We start from the raw sequence: 16,511 nt of genomic DNA on the forward strand, positions 1-16,511 counted from the left end.
CCCAGAGCATCTCACCGTGAACTACACTCAAGCAAGGCATGGGATTCCCTGACAGACTATCCTGACTCATTTCAGTGTGAGATGAGACACTGCTGCTCCACATTCCTGGATGGGCTTGTCAGCTTCATCCCAGGGGATAACACCCATCCTGTTTCAAGTTTATTTGCTCAAACCCAGCACCCAGTTTTGGGGAAGGAGACACATTTTTGGACTGGGAGTTAAGCAGAAATTCCTGTGAACACCATTATCCATCAGTGCCCACAACAGCCAGACTTTGCATTCTCTCAGTGTTAAAAGAATTCTGAGTGATACTGAGGCACTCAGAGGACAAGTCTCAACAGGTCCAGCACATTGCTCCCACCAACTGGCTCCAAGACAATGTGACCAACCCACAGCTGGATATCCCAGTGACTTGATGAGCAATCCCAGCAGCTCTGAAAGGCAAGCAGAGGTTTCAGCAACCCTGTTTATAAGAACAGTTTGCAACCTGCAGCCAGCTCCCCTGGCTGCCACGTGAGTTAAGGAGAGAACAGGAGGAAATTAGGTGATGAAAATCAGCCTCAAGACTAGATGCCAACTAAAGCAGTGAGCTGGCTCTGAGAAGAAGGGGGTGGTGAGGTTTGGCTGCAGGCCTGACTCAAACACATGTATCCCCTCTAGCCGGAGTGGGATGGAAACAGCAGTTGCTTGCCCACAAAAGACAGCAATGAGGCAAAGTCTGTCTTCCTCCCCCAGAGACGGAGTAAGCTCTAAAGAACCCAGAAGACATCTTCCAAGGCACTGAGAGAGGCCATCTCCTCTCAGCCCTACAGCAGCCCAAGCGCTTCATCTGTAGAGTCAGGAAAGGCAGGAAGAAGAGAGTGGGGGAGCAGGCAAGAAAGTGGGCTGGGGTCCTTGGGGTGCTCACAGATGCGGAAGCCGGATTTGGGATCGTGGTCATGCCCTCCTTGGCTATAGAGAGTGGTGGTGTCTCCTTTCTCGCAGCTGTTGTAGCAGCGTCCACTCCGGCATGTCTGTTTGCAGATGGTGGGTGTGAAGATGATTTTTATCTTCCTAATCTTCTCTGTCAGGTTGGCCCCTATGAAAGAAAAGAGTAGTGCTGAGTGGAAACAACATCTTCAGGCTGGGGGGGGGTGGTAATTCATAGCTTAAGCTCCAAAGTATTTCCAGAGCAAAGAGGGGTCTATGTCTCTGTCCAGGGTGGTATTTCTCCTTGTCCCTTGCTCACTCCAGCCTGTTCTCTGTTCTACCACCTGTAAGAGTTTGTCAACACATGAAAAATGGCAAGCAGCATGTTCTGCCTGCCAGGCTGGAGTGGCATAACTCCCTGTGAAGGGACATACATGCACTAACTTCAGTATAAAGGGTGATCTTCTGCTTTAAAGAATATTCCTTCTCCAGCCACATCAGCAGCCAGGAGACTGGCTGCTCTTAAATCACTGGAAGGCTTCCCACATGAACACACTGGTATTCATAAAAGAGAGCATCAGGGCTTGAGAAAACTGATGTCTTCCTACAAGTGTCCCCTGACCTCCTGCAGTTATCTATGGTCCCCTTCTGGTCCCTCACCATCCTTAGATACAGGGGTAAGTCATACTCAGAGCTCTTGGGGGCTTGTGAAAAATGGACAACAGGCAGAACTATTGTGTAACCAGGTGGCTTCACACCAGAGCCTTCTATTCCACCCCACCAAGATAGTCATGTGCTCCCCTTGCTGTGTTCAACACCCACTCTCCCTGTTTCAATCTCCACTTTCAGACTACAGCTTCAGCCAGGCTCATGGCCCTATTTATAGGGGCTGAGGTGCCACATGGTCCCTCCTTGGGGAATCACAGGTTCAGGGGGAGCCAAGCTGCAGAAAATGATTTCCATCTGTCCTAGTTGGGGAGGTGCTGAGGCCCATCAACTGCACATCTCAGCAGCCTGGCCTGATCCCTGCTCAAGTCAGAAGGCACCAAGGGGGCAGCCAAAGGGAAGAACTAGACACTGGTTGCACAATCTGACCTTGAGGGCTGTTTGGACTGAGGAGGAAGCTGGGAGACACCATTCCTACAGACTGAGGCCATCTCCCTTCAGGTTTAACACCTTTGGGAGGCAACTGTCACATCCCATGGCTCTTCTCTCATACCATCAGCATTTTGCTCCACTGATTTGTCCACCTTCAGTAGGGCCCCTTTCTTTGCCAAGCCTAGCAGTGCCTGTGCTGACTTTTCCTTTCCATCCCACTCAGCAGCACAGTCCTGGGAGTTCAGGGTTTCTTGGGGATCCCCAGTCAAAGCGTTGCTGTTTCCCATGACACCACAACAAGAAGTCCCAAAAGAGTGACAGCCCTGGAGGCCTTACCCTTTGCAGACAAGGTGTGCTCCTGGGAAACTGCATGTGGCCCAGAGCTGCTCTGCTCATGGCCATTCCCATTGGGGAGTGCATTAGAGGTGAGCTGGCCATTGCTGTCTGGGTAGCGCCGGACAGTCCTTGATAACCCTGTGTGCTGGGGGGAGACAGGAGAGCCAATTCTGCTCTGAGTCCTGTGGAAGAGAAAAAAATGAACCAATATTCCTCACGAGTAACCGTGCTGACCCACAGTACCTGTTCACCAGCGTACTCCGCAGCAACCTTCACTGCTGAGCTGCCTGAGCCACCACCCAGACACAGAGCTCTGTCAATCTGTGCAGGATCCCACTCCTAACCTGCTTTCAGTCATCACCATGGCACCATTTCACTCTAGGGACCATGCCCCATGCCCTGAGCCTGGTAGGGCACAGTATTCACCAAGATGCCCTATCTGTACCAAGACATCAGGCCGTTCCACCACAGGAATGCCCCAGCTGCCTTGAAGAACCTCTGCCTGCCCATCACACTCAAGGGCTGCTCCTTGCCCCACCATACCCCTCCCCCAGCAAACACAAGCATCTCCAAATACACTTGTTCTTATGGTGGGAGCTTTCTCAGGACCTGCTGTTCCATCCCCAAAGAAGCACTAAAAAAACAGTGAGGCAGTCAGAAGAGAGACCAGAGCAAGCACATAAACAAAACTTGGCCCATGAGAGTCACAAACAAGAGAGAATAACCAAGAACTCAAGTCTGTAAGTGCAGTTACAACTTTCTGCACTAACTGCATTTATGGCTTTTGGTGTTCTCTGGGGGCTAAGCATGGAAAAGCCACCCAGCTCACAAGGTTACACTTCATACACTCTCTTTTATAAAGCCATTCAGGCCACTAGGCAGAGCTCTTCTCATTAAACCAGCAAAGCAGTACATCTTGCTCTACTGCACTTGCTTCCATTCCCTTTAACTGACTGGCAGCACCAAGCCTCCAAAAGGGTGCTCTGCTTCCCAACAAATGTCTCTCTCAGTCTCACCTGCCCCACCTGCAAAGAAAAAGGCTTCGTACAACTGGGAGCCAAAATAGGTTGACTGCCCACGTGCCCCTTAGGTTCCTTTGAAAGTCCCAGCCTTGGATGCCTCTGCAATTGAACTTAAGCACTGACAGCTCTTCTGCATACCCTGTCCAACACCTCCATCTCTGACTGAATGGCTGGGGCAAAGAGACCAGCACTCTCTCACTGAAGTGTCCAGAGAAATCTATACCATTCTATGGTTTTTACCATCTTCCCTGTCACAGTCAGCACAGGGGGTGTGTTACAGTGTCTACAGGAAACACAAATTTCTAAACCCAAGAGGATTGGATGATCCAATGAGAGGTGGCTCTGCCTCACTGACATTCCTTGGATAACTTGGAATAAGATCTGGGGAGATGGAAAGGGAGCTCATGCTGTGCTGGTATTCAAACAGGTCAAGAGCAACACAGCCAGCGAGCCCAAAATCTGCCCTGAGCAATGGAAAAGATGACATACAGGTCAATCAATTGGGAACTAAAGGAAAGGAATACAGAAGTGAAGTGAAGAGAATCTGTGAAGAGAATCTATGAAGAATATGAAGAACCACTCTCGACAAAGGAGTTAATTTTCATAATTTGATAGAATTACACACATGCACACCAAGAAGCTCAGAGTCTATGCTATTCCGATAAAAAAATTAACAGGGCAGTAGAATGTCAATCAGGCACATGCAAAATTAATAACAAACTGGCAGTGTGACAGAACACAAAAAACAGTCGTCACTGGGGAGGGAATTAGATGGGTTCCAGGGTCATCAGTATGAGGCCTGGCACGATTCAAGAATTTCATCTGGAAATAAATATTTTTATTTCAAAATAAACATATGATCGACATTGATAATGTGTGCTGTTGACACAAAAATTCACAATGTGGTGTATCCTGATGAGAACAGAGCAATCAGACAGAACAGTTTGGATCTCTGTGGAGGGCAAATCCTTCCAATCAACATGGGATTTTAATAGAGCCAAATGCAGGATTACACTTATAGGAAGAAGGAATGCAGGGAGCAGCTGCAGATAGTCAGAGATGATCCTGGAAAACAGAAATTCTGAAAAGATTTCGGGGGCAATGACAAACGATTAAATATGAACTGTCAGTTCAATGCCCTGACATCAGGACAGTGAAACATGCAGGAACAAGGAGGTATTTTTCCCTCCCTACACATCCTCATGACAGTAGGATGTAAATATGCTGCAATATCATCTAGCTCTGATGCGAAGTTATGTCATATCTTCTAAGGGATGTCAAAAAACTGGAGAGGATATAGGAAAAAGAATGGCAAAAATAATTGGAGGGCTAGTGAGAATGCCTTTCTGTAAGACATCTAAAGTATTCAATCTCTTCAACTTAGGAAAAAGAAGATTAAGAGGTGCTCTGACTACAGGACACAGGTTTCTCCACAGGAACAAAACACCAGGTGTAAAGAGCCATGTAATCCAACCAAGAAAGGCAAACCATGAAACAACATCTGCAAACTGAAGCCAAATGATTCTGTACTAGAAATCATACCCACATGCAGCAGTATAGCTGTTTTCCTTCTGCAAAAACCTCAGTATTGGATTCCCCAACTCCTGATACCATTGTCTTGTTAAAATCAAGATCTAAACTGAGATGAGAGTTTGTTTTTCAATAATCAGCAAGGCTAGCCAGAATAATTGAAGAGAAGTGAACCTTATTTCAGTTCTACCTTAGTCCCTTTCAGAAACTCTCCTGAGATTCTGCAGAGTACCACCTATCCCTGATGGCACAGGCATGACCTGCCCACACATTTCTGAGCTATTAATTCAGCCCTGCAGCCAGCAAATGAACTTCTAGTGCCTGCTACCTACTGCTTTGTCACCTAGTGTGCTACTGCTAGTTTTGTTAGTGACAAAGAAAAAGATATATGGAACTCTAAGGACACTAGGTGAGAGCTACCAAGCCTTGGAAGCTCAGGCACATTTATTCTCTGATCTCTAGTGAGAGATCCCAAGCATAGTCCTATGGGTGAACATGGCTGGGGTTCCAAGGTCTTTTACTGCATAGACAGAAGCACACAAGGAAAAGAAGTGAGTTCCTCAGCCCAATAACACTGACTGTCTTAGTGCTGGTCATTTGAGGGCAACTTCAGCCCGGAGTTCTGAAGAGTCACTGGGTGAAGGTGACTGGTGGCATAACACAAGGAAATATTGGCTCTTCTGCTTGAAAACCCTCAGATCATTTTGACCCTTGACGAAGGGAGCATGCTATGTGCAAGTAGCAGGGCTTGACTGGGCTCTACCCATTGCCTGCCTGAAGTAATTCCACCCTTTGGCTTTAGGAGCATCTCTTTTCATTCCCAGGATTTTGTAACAAGACCCACAAAAAAAAAAAGAAGGGCTTTAAATAAAATAATCATTAGCATTTCAGTTCCAAAGAACAAGGGATTATATGAGCTTACTGCAAGAGGTGGTGCCAATTTCAAAGGAAAAATGGAGTAGGAACATTACTCCATAGTTTGCAACACTTGAGGAAAAGCCATCCTACCGAGATCCTGTTGGCAAAGCATTCCAGAGTGAGTCGCAGCAGGGGAGTGGGGGGGAAGTCAGATTTGCTTTGAATAATTTGTTTATTTGGTTCTATTCTAGGCATATGAGCACTGGGATTTGTGGACTGAGTTGAGTAACACCATTCTACCCTGGGCAATAGAAATCAATGGCAAAAGGCATCTTTCCATCTCAATTTGTCAGTCCCAATCCATTCCCAAATCATGCCAAGCAGCTGGCTCATGGTCAGGGAATACAAAACAGAGCTTTTCCCCTCCAAACCTTCAGAGGCAGTCCATGCCGGGTAGACAGGGACAGGCTTGCTTCAAGTGTCTTGGGAAATGAATCTGAGCTCATTACATCTGTATTGATCCACTCAGAAGCCATTAGCAACCCTTATCCATTTGGAGGATCTTAATATACATATGGCTGGAGCTTGGCCAGTTCCCAGGGATCTACATTGCCACAGGTTCTTTTGTTGGTGTGACTGTCCTAGGGGTAAGAGCGAGGATGGCAAACAGATGGTGTGGCTCCAAATCAGCAGAGTGTGAAGCTTGTTTAAACATTCTGCATGTCTCCACCTGCTTGAAAAGAAGCACTGAAGAGGCAGAGGAGGTTGACATTTCAAGCACTATATTCCAGGACAATTAAAATCCCAGGGCTTCACATTCATTCAGTCTTACAGCCTCCCTCAACATGGTATTACTTCCACTCTTCCAGCCAGGCACACGGCCAGCACAGATCTCTGCAAAGAGGCAGTGGTCTCTTCCTTTATAGACAACCACCTGCCAGGCAGCTGGTTTCTCTGCTTTTCATCCGTCAGAGCTGCTGACAACTTTCTCTGTGTCGGGCACAGCCTGTGGGGCAAAAACAGCATGCAGACTCCTAGGACACCTCTCCTTCTGAGCTGTCCTAGAGCGCCTGCCTTTGCAGAGTCAGGTAACAGCAGCAGTGGTCCAGGGGAACACAGGTAAAGGAGGAAAGGCAGAGGGAGCAGCGTTCTCCTTCCAGGAGCATGGATATATGTGCTCCTGCTGATCTCCATCACCTGAAAGGTCACTGGCTGACATCTCAGTCACCTTCACGTGGAAATACCTGTAAGTATTAGGTGATAACTGAAATTAAAAGAGACTTGGGATCGGAGGGAGCTGTGCAGACAGACTGATCCACATCTGCAACAGTTCAAAACTACCCAAAGAGCGCTTGTAGCTGCCCTCTTCTGAACTGCAGGTCAAGGACCAAGACTCCCCATAGGCCCCTGAGGACACATGCTAGAAGTCAGAACAACTAGGGGAGATCTGGTCCCTTACATTCTAGTGCTACATAACCCTGCAGGATCCAAATGATACCTATATGACATCCAGCAAGGGATCCACACATCTGCTATAGCACCATTGTATGTAAACATTTTATTTGCAATAGGTTTTGGTCACAGCAGGGTAGAGAAGGTATTTGTATTCCCTGGATATCGTGCTCTCCTGCCAGTCCAATATGAACCTGCAAGGTGCCTGTTCCCTGGCTAGAGGAGGTGAGTGGTATCCTGTCACTCCACTGAGGACTGAGCTGGCAGACTCCCAACAACCATACAGATGGATATGAGGACTCTTGTTTTCTGAATCAACCACATTTTTTTTTTTAAGCCTACAATTTCAAGACTAGGTACACAGGATCACAATAACCAAGTCTAAATCACTGAGACTAAGGTATCTAGAAAACAATACTGTTTTTCTAACCCACTGTACACAGAAAGTGTTTTCAAATCTCTGATCACTTTATATGATCATGATTCTTTGGGTAAGCAAAAGCCAGAGGGAGTCCAGGCGGGGCAGATCATTCTCGTAGCGTCTTAATGCCAGGCCTCCTCCTTGGGGTTGGAGGCAAAGGTGGCAAACTCTTCAAAACACTTCCCACTCCCCAGCAGCAACACCTCAGTCTTTCCTGGATTTAGCTTCTATCGGCCACCCTTCATCCAACTGTTGACTTTGGCCAGATTGCAAGTGAGCTGGGAAATGGTGTTTCTTCTATTTGTGTAAAGGAAATGCAGAGCCAAGTACCACAAGAGTGTTACTGGTTTGTCATCCAACCTGCCTCACCCTCTCCCCAGCCATGACCACAGCAGGGTGGATGGCCTGAAGCACTGTGGAGAGAGTGAATCGTGGGCAGTGCAGTCACCAGGGAGGGGTGCTAACCCCAAACAAGGCAAGGGCTGGACAGATGAGGGTTGGAAAGCCACTCTTCCAGCTGGAACAAATCTGCACCATGCTGAGCATCAGGGAGAGATGACAGAGATCACAGAGACCTAAGGAGCAATTCCCAGGAAGGCAACAACAGAGTAGGACAGCACTGGCCAAAACAAAGCTGAAGATAAGCAGCCCTCATAGAAGAAACCCTCTTTCAAAGGTCCAGAAACCCGCATCCCAGGGCCCAAGCCCAACAAGCTCCATCTCTCCAAATGCAACCAGCCTGCTGCTTGGGATGCAACTGCTGCCTCCAGGCACCTGGAGAGGCCACATGCTGCCCACGGAGCTGGGAGCAGAGTCCCACAGAGGGGAGCCACTGAAGCACTGTCAAGTCCACCCCAGCTCCTCCAGCCTGCAGCCTGTGTGCGCATCTCCAAGATGAGAGGCTTCAGCCAGGTCAGGGGCTGAGTCATGCTCAGCCCCTGATAACCTGCCGGGACAACTGGCAGGTTCTCCCCTGGATTTTAAACATCGAACAATATACTTGGTGTCTGTCTTGTCCATCCACCTATCCCTTTGGCAAAACACCCTCCCTGCTTGGGGCCACAGGGACCAAAACCAATGATTCACTTCCCCCTTTGTAATGCTCGGCAGTTGCTGATTTTCCACTAAAGCATCGCAGAAGAATGGGCAGCCTTAACACCAGTGTCTGTGTCTACAGGGGGAGAGAGAAGCAGCCAGCCTTGGAAAGCAGCAAATTGACCGCAAACCAGAAACTTCCCCTTTCTTGGACTCCAAACAGGTTCCTCAGCAGGCAGACAGGATTCATGGCTCAGTCTGCAGGCCCCCAAGCACAGGAGAGGCATTGCTTAGAGAGCACTCAAGTTTATTATCAATTAGCTCACAAACACGCTGACAAGGAAGACAGCTCTGTTAGAACTAGGGGAGGACAGGGAAAACCACACCATACAAGGCACCTGACTTCAAGCCCACCCACATCATGTCCATAAATCCTACCTCAGTTTATTATCTCCAGGAGCAGCAGAAATACCTCTGAAACCTGCCTGTAGCTGTCTTCAGCTCTAGTACCCCCCATTCAAATGAGGGAGACACTGAAGTTTGAAGTCCCTGTTCCTCAGGGTTTGGTGGAAGGCAAGGGAAGTTCTTCTGCACAGGAGAAGCAGCTACCAGCCTCCCCCAGGCAGAAGACTTTCCTGGCAGAGTCAAGCAGAACCTGTGCACCATGAAGGCCACAGGAATAACCACTCAGTACCTTTGTGTTGGATTCACAGACACCTGCAGCCAGATCCCATGTCAGTTGGGACACCAGACACAGGCATCTAGACCATTACAGAGACATAAAGGTACAAGTCATCCAAATCTTCCCTCTGCTGTGAAACCTCTAGAGTTTCTGTAGGCAGAGGTGCCACTGACAACACCCTTTTCCTTGGGCACAAACAGCACTGCCAAAGTGGGTCTGCGTGGCCAGGAACATGTGTCAGACTCCCTCCCTCACATGACACTCAATGTGGTGGTACATGCCAAGAGCCATGTCACTCCAGCATCCAGGTGCCACCCCTATCCCTCACCATGGCTAGTAAGAAGCTGTCACAGAGCCCATATGGCTCTCATTTTGGGCTCTCTCCCATGCCATCTTGCAGTGGTAACTCCAGCTCCTTGCTCCACTTGACATATACACCAGTGGCTGGCCAAGATTTCTCTGGATCTCTCACTACAAACCATAGCAAGAGATGTACAAGTCCATGGGACAGTAAAGTCCCCAGCTGTCTGCCCTGTGCCACCAAGCTCAGGCTTCACCACCATCACCCTGGCATCCTCCTTCTTCTAGGCCCCAAAACAGTGCTAGTCATGCAGAGCCATCCTTGCTGGCTCCCAGCCCACCACGCAGTGTGAGAAAACAAAGAGGGCGAAAGAGATGGGCTGTGAACTCTATTTTTATCTGCTCAGGAGTTGCTGGACACCACATACAAAAGCGAACCCGTCTAAGTACACAGAAAGTTAATAGGTTCTTTTTAACCAGCCTCTGGGGATCTAACTTGCTCCTTAGCCAAAGTGGCTGCTCACATGCCTCTGCAGAGCTCTCAGCTGACATTAAATGCCCTTCCCTTGTCACACGTGCCACACATGCCACCTGCCACCCTGTGAGTGTTCTTCTTTGCTCTTGCATATTAAGCAGTGAGCAACTGACTCCCTGGAAGAAGTCCAGCTCTCCAAGCATGGGAACAGCACCTGCCTAGTCCAGCGAGGCTGCAGAAACATGCCCTGCACAAGGGCACGGCACCAGGAGCTGCAGATTGCACCCAAGGCTGGATACATCAGACCTTAGTGCTGACCCATAAAATGGCCAGAACTGTGACTTCCAAAAGCCAAATGTGATAAAGAGCTGTTTGCAATCTGCTTGTCTCCAGAGCTGAAGTGCAAGCCAATGACTCTCAGAAAAATCAAAATGCAGCCTGCAATCACTCTGAGCTTCAAGTGGAGCCACCAGAGGAACCAGGCCAGGCTTCCTAATTACAAATGCCACATATGGGCCAAACCTTGCACACTCCATAGACTAAAACAGGAATTTAGAGGATATAAGGTAGACCAGGCAAGCTACCACTTCTCTGGCAGAACTGCCCAGGCTGGCTTACTGTGCTCAGCCGCACACTCGTTTGGGCTGAAACAATGAGAAAACTGCCACAGTTGGCTCCCCTGCTGCACCTAGAGGCTAGTGTTCAGCAGCACAATCAACAGGCACAGCACTGCTCCCAAATGCAGTCGCACAGCCACTCTCATGCCTTAGTGAGAAGACACACATCCAGAAGTATCCTAACAGCTGCCCTCACATGCAGGTCCCCATCAGTGCCACTGTCTTACTGCAGACATCATCCCATAGCCACAGCTTTTTCACTATCACAAAACCAGGCATAAGCTGTTGGTGCAGCTGGAGAGCTGGTTTGTCCATCGTGCAACGTGACCACCCCACTGAGGTTTCAATCCCTTTCACCAACCACAGCAATGCCTCTTCTGCCCCTCTCCTGCTCCCCGAGTTCCTCAGTACAGGGTTCTACCTGGCAGGGGAAGGACCTGTATTTAGGGCAGTGACATGCAAGAGGAGAGGACAACATATCGACCTGTCCTTGTGCCCAGAAGCACACCAAGATCTCCATCTGAAAGGGCCTTCTGTTTCCATAAGACACAACAACTGCAATCTGAGGACCTGGCTGCCATCTAATGAAACCTGCTGCAGGGGCATCAGCCAGAGAAAAAGCTCATCACTGGCTGCAGGGAGATCACTCATCTCCCCCCGTAACAGTACGAAAACAAGCACTTTTGAGTTTCATTAACATCTTGTTGACTAGTGACACCCACCCCTCCACCAGGCTGCCAGCTTCAAAGCCCTGAAAAAACACTTTAGCCTATTCATCCTCACATGCACCCCAGGGAGTGGGGGGAGTCGGCTGCCTGCCCCGCTTTACACAGGACATGAAGAGGGCAGGCAAAGCCTCTCTCATCCCAGGCGTGCAAGTGAGGTGAAGAGCTTGCGGCTGCGTGCACACAGGCACACACACACACTGGGCATGAGAGCAATTGGGTGGAGAGGAGATGAGTGTAGTGCTCTCATTTGAAGAAGTGAAGGCTTTTCATCTACAGTAGGTGGTGTTGGGAAGTCTCCCACTCACCCTGGAAACACTGTAGATCTAAGATACATTTTAAGCTCAAATAATGGTCGAACACCCAGCAGGATGCCCTGGCCTTTGGATTTATCAGCTCAATGTGGTTAGGTCTCCTCACATCTCTCCATCCCTAGCCATACACAGGATTCCCTCACCTGCAGCACTCAATCCATGAGAGGTGTGTTGAGATGTAACCTTTGCTGACCACTCTTGAAGTCTCAGCCCTGCCGATGATTGGAGAATGAGCATTTCAGTGAGTTTTAGTCTGTGCTGTTCTGCACTGGCTCCACCCCTCCACTTACTCACTAGCCAGAAGACTAGAGGCTGCCTGGGGACTAGGAGCACTCCTGGCCACGTATGCATGATGCCTGCTGGCAAAGTCAGAGTTTCCAGAAGTACCATGACGACGAATCTGCTCTACACCTCTCTCATGTGGCCTTCAGTATCCATACCAAGGACCATCAGGGAGGAACAGGTTTCATGGAATCCTCATTTGGAAGGGATCCAGAGCACTGTGCCTGCTTCGGCAGTGCCTGGACTCCAGCTCCTCAGCAGCACAGCTCCAAAGTGATGGAGAAGGCAAAGCTCCAGTGTCATTATCAACCTGTCATTACATCCCTGCAAGAGTTTGGCACTTTGCTTTTTAGAAAGCCTTATTGCTGAAAAATTTGCATGGCCACCCTGCCAAGGCTACAGGCAATCTAATACACCCTGTCTGCCCCCTCCTAATAGCCTCAGCCTCAAAGTATGTTCCCCATCCTCCAAGGTCAGCATTTGGCTCAGTTTTCCAGATATGGGTCTATTAACCCTCAGCTCCCTACCTCCTGTTGTAGTTCTCAGAACTCTTTCCAATATGTCAAGATCTTTTCTGGCAATGAAGAATACCTTGACTCAGAGCAGGACCCCAGGGTGCACAGGAGAAAACCCATGTGACTTGGGGCTTTTGCCTCCAAAGTCCTAAGCACCACCAGTCCCTCATATGCAGCTGCACATATTACCCTCTGCTGCCTAATTTGTTGTTCACTTCTACCCTGCAAAATTTCAGCCTCTCCTTCCAGATTTCTTCCTCCTGTGGAGGATATTTTTCCTTCAACTGTAACAGATAATATTTTTCCAGCTTGAATATCTTCTCGATTCCTGCCTATATGTTTAGTTTCTGCATGTCCCTGAAGAGAGCCTCCATATAGATGGGACAAAAAGAAGGTGGTGCAGAAAGTTGGGTACCAATCCCATCCACCACCAAGCACTCAAGGCAGCATTTCTCAGAATGCTTCTGAAGAAAGGAGAGGAGAATGAGTATATTTTATATGGAAACTTCCAGATCTTCACTTCAACCACCCCTTGTACCAAATCAACTTCAATTAATCCCTTGTTTCCTGCTAGCACTGGTGATTTATGGAAAACACTCAAAACCAAAGAGAACAGCTTTGCTTTTACTGAAGTATCAGCTTAAACCAAATAAGGCAATGCACAGTCAGGTATGAGAAACTGCAGCATAACCCATATGCACAAGGGAGCTGAAAGCAAGCTAGATGACAATCCTGATTCAGGCATTAGGAAAACTCTCCAACATTTGATCATGTGGCCTTAGTGCTCTTCTAACATCTTCCTCTTTTACAGAACTGCTGTATAAATTGTATTGTCATAAATGTCCCAAATGATGTATGTATAGTATATAAAATAGACTATAAACTGGATTTTTTGTACTACCTTACCTACCACATGTAAAATGCATTTGCCCTGCACCCTGCTCTCTTGCATGGAGTCTCAGATTAAGCTGACAGTAGCAGCATTTTTCTTTCAGTTAGAAGGGAAAGTGCATTTGAACTGCCTAGAGGCTGAATTAAGCTATAGGAATCACTCCCAAGGAGGTGCAGAAGAACAAGGTCTAATGTAAAGACCATATTTGGAGTTTAAAAAAGGGGTCTGAAAAAGAGTATGCAACCCCCTAGAAAGCAAATACATAAACCACATAAAACAGAACGGTGCTGACAGCTTTAAAACACTAGAAAGTAGAGCAACAGTATCTGGTGCCAGGTAGAGAAGGTATATCATGTACTTTAAAAACAGGAGTATTTTTATATAAGAAAAATTACATTTATGCTTCTCTTGGGTAGCTTGAGTTTTCCCTTTCGGCTTCTCAGCCAGCTTGCCAAGGGCTTTTGACTATGTCAAAGAAGAAGAGAGGATGAGATCTGGGGCTTATGGAGATCTCATTGCCCTAAGTGTAATCTCTTTTCACATATTCTCATGTAGACTGGCATTGGCCTTTTATTTTCAATTTTTTAACAATGTCCTGGATATCTACTCAAATTTGCCTCTGGATCAAGGAACCTTGTGAAAATTATATTGCAAAAGTGAAGCACCTAAGAAAGGTGCAAATAGGGATTATCTGCACTGTGAAAATATGCCATTCAAGTAACGAGCTCAAAGACACCCAGTGGCAGAAGGGAAGGCTGGCACCAGTGTTCTACCCCAGGAATTCAACATCATGCACTATGGGTCTCCTGGGCTGGTCCCATCCCAAACAAAGTGGGAAAGTTGTCACAGCCCATGCCATGAGAATGCACTCATGGGCAATGGGGGGTATGCTTCTCATCCAGAGGTGATTTTTATTTTCCCTGATATTTGGGGATTAATAAATTGCAACCCTCATAAGTGTGAAGTGAGTGACAGCCACAAGTGAGCAAAGGGTGCATTCAGTAGGTATGTGGCTAGTATAGACCTCTTCCTAGTACTATATGTATCATGGACAAACGGTCTTGGACACTCAGCAGCAACCCAAGTAAGGCAGAAAGCAAGCTCCCCTTTTTCTCATAAATGTGTAAAGTTCAAAGCTGGCAAGACAAGAGGCTCCAGATCCTGCTTTAACAATAAAGACAAATCTGCCTCTGTTTGGAGCAGCATCTTTAAAAAGCAAGTGACCCTGCAGTGAACTTTTTGTTCTATCTGCTAGTCCACAGTGATAACAAGCTCATCAAGATGATTTTGCCAAGCCACAGTTCTCAGTGTCATGTTTTAAGTGGCCACTCCAGTGCAGACAGCTTTATATCCACCCATGGGCTCCACTCCCCTCTGCAAAGGACCATCCTTGACATTTGACCACCACCAGAACAAGAGCTGGTTTCAGTCAATTTTCAAATGGGGGGAATATACTTTCTTCATCCTGCAACCTCTGCTACACACCCAAGATCCTGCTGTCTGCTTGCTCCCTGCTGTTCTCATCCTTCGCTTCCAGGAGAGAGAACAGAGATTTTGGCAGAGCCTTCCTGCTGGCATGAGGTTCCCAGTGTTCCCAGGCCAACCCTCCTCAAGGGCTGCATATAGCCCTTCCTCTCATCAGGAAGGGAGGAGATGTCTCCTCCAGGGTGCTGCAGAGGAGACTGACATCAGGAGTCAGTGGGCCAGGCATGTTGCAACTCAGCCTTCTTCCTTTTCCATCCTGAAAACACCAGGCAACTCCCAGCAACTGCCCTGCCTAAACAGAACCCTCTTAGAGGAAGCTCCCTGCCCTCAAGAGCTTAGCTGCATTAAGCTGTCTGCACAGTGTCTCAGCACCTTATACCACAGCTATGTCCTTTTCCCTTGCCTGAGTTACTGAGAAAATGCTTTGCAGGTCCCAGACATCTTTTCTTTTCTGTGAAGAGGAAGGATACCTTGCTTTCCAGGCAGCCTTCATTCAGCATACACATCCCTTCCGGGCAGCACAGCTCACTTGTGCAGATGCTGGTTACAGGTTTATGCCCAACACTCCTGCAGAAAGGGACCTTCTCGGGTGACAGCAGCAGGACCCTCCATGCACACTGCCCAGAGTCAGAGGCAGCTGGTCATCCATCCTGATGGTGAGGGGCAGGGGCACAAGCCCTTTCCACTCCCTGCTAAATAAACATGAATTCTGCTGATATTTCAGCCTTAGGAAAACAAAGCTGTTTCCATTTAGGTTGGCTTCTGGGCCGAGGTGCAGCTCCTCCCGCACAATCATCTATCAGGGCTTTGCTTCCAGGCAGAGATTCAGGCTGAGATCAAGAAGAGGGAGGATTTGCAGTTAGTCCATGCGGGAAGGGCCTCTTACACTCCCAGGATTTTGCTCTCCAGAGCATTCCCTGTTCCAACCAGCACAGTGCAGGGACCTCTCAGCTTCTGCAGCAGCTAACAGGTCCCCACAGGCTCCCTCACACACCTGACTCCAAATCTCCACTGAGCCATAGGCTGCTGAAGGGACTTGGGAAGTGGTGTTCATTGCTTAGTCCGTATTTTAGGGGATGACAGCTTGAGCATCACCAGCTCTGGTGTCAGCAAAGTAGACCCAGAGCTGTCCTTCTAGCCATGTCTCCCCCTGGGCAAGAACTGAGCTCAGGTAAGATTGAATACATCTTCTTCTTTAGTCCCAGGGAGAAGAGATAATGCACACCATACGGGCAAGCCAAGGATGCAGTGGTTCTTCCCCAGTACCTCTCCAAACAGAGGCACTGAAGGCTACATGTAACACCGCATCCCTGACACCTGTGCTCAGCACAATGCTCAGGCTGACCTTCACGCCCACTTTCCCAAAACTGCCAGCATGCCCAGAAACGGATCTATGACAGCTACAGTGGGAATGCCCACAGATCCATTCACTAACCTTCACACCTGCCAGGTGCAAATACAAACCAACCAGTACAGCCAGTTGTGTATGACCAGTACAACCCTGTTGCTCAAGCTGCTACTTCTTACCAAGGCTGAGGGCAGAGTTCTGACAGTAACTTATCT

General features: G+C 48.2%; 1 protein-coding gene across 1 annotated transcript in view; it reads right to left on the minus strand.

Annotated features, from left to right (window-relative positions):
• Positions 1–16,511, minus strand: part of LTBP2 (latent transforming growth factor beta binding protein 2) — a 71,654-nt gene that overhangs the window by 36,605 nt on the left and 18,538 nt on the right. The window contains exons 4-5 of the mRNA XM_027671674.1: positions 2,344–2,525; positions 908–1,078 (exon numbers count right to left, since the gene is read on the minus strand). Coding sequence (XP_027527475.1) covers positions 908–1,078; positions 2,344–2,525 — 353 coding nt within the window. The remainder of the gene's footprint in view (positions 1–907; positions 1,079–2,343; positions 2,526–16,511) is intronic.

The sequence above is a fragment of the Neopelma chrysocephalum genome, unplaced genomic scaffold, assembly GCF_003984885.1.
Source record: "Neopelma chrysocephalum unplaced genomic scaffold, ASM398488v2 Primary Assembly neopelma1_24, whole genome shotgun sequence".
NCBI lineage: Eukaryota > Metazoa > Chordata > Aves > Passeriformes > Pipridae > Neopelma > Neopelma chrysocephalum.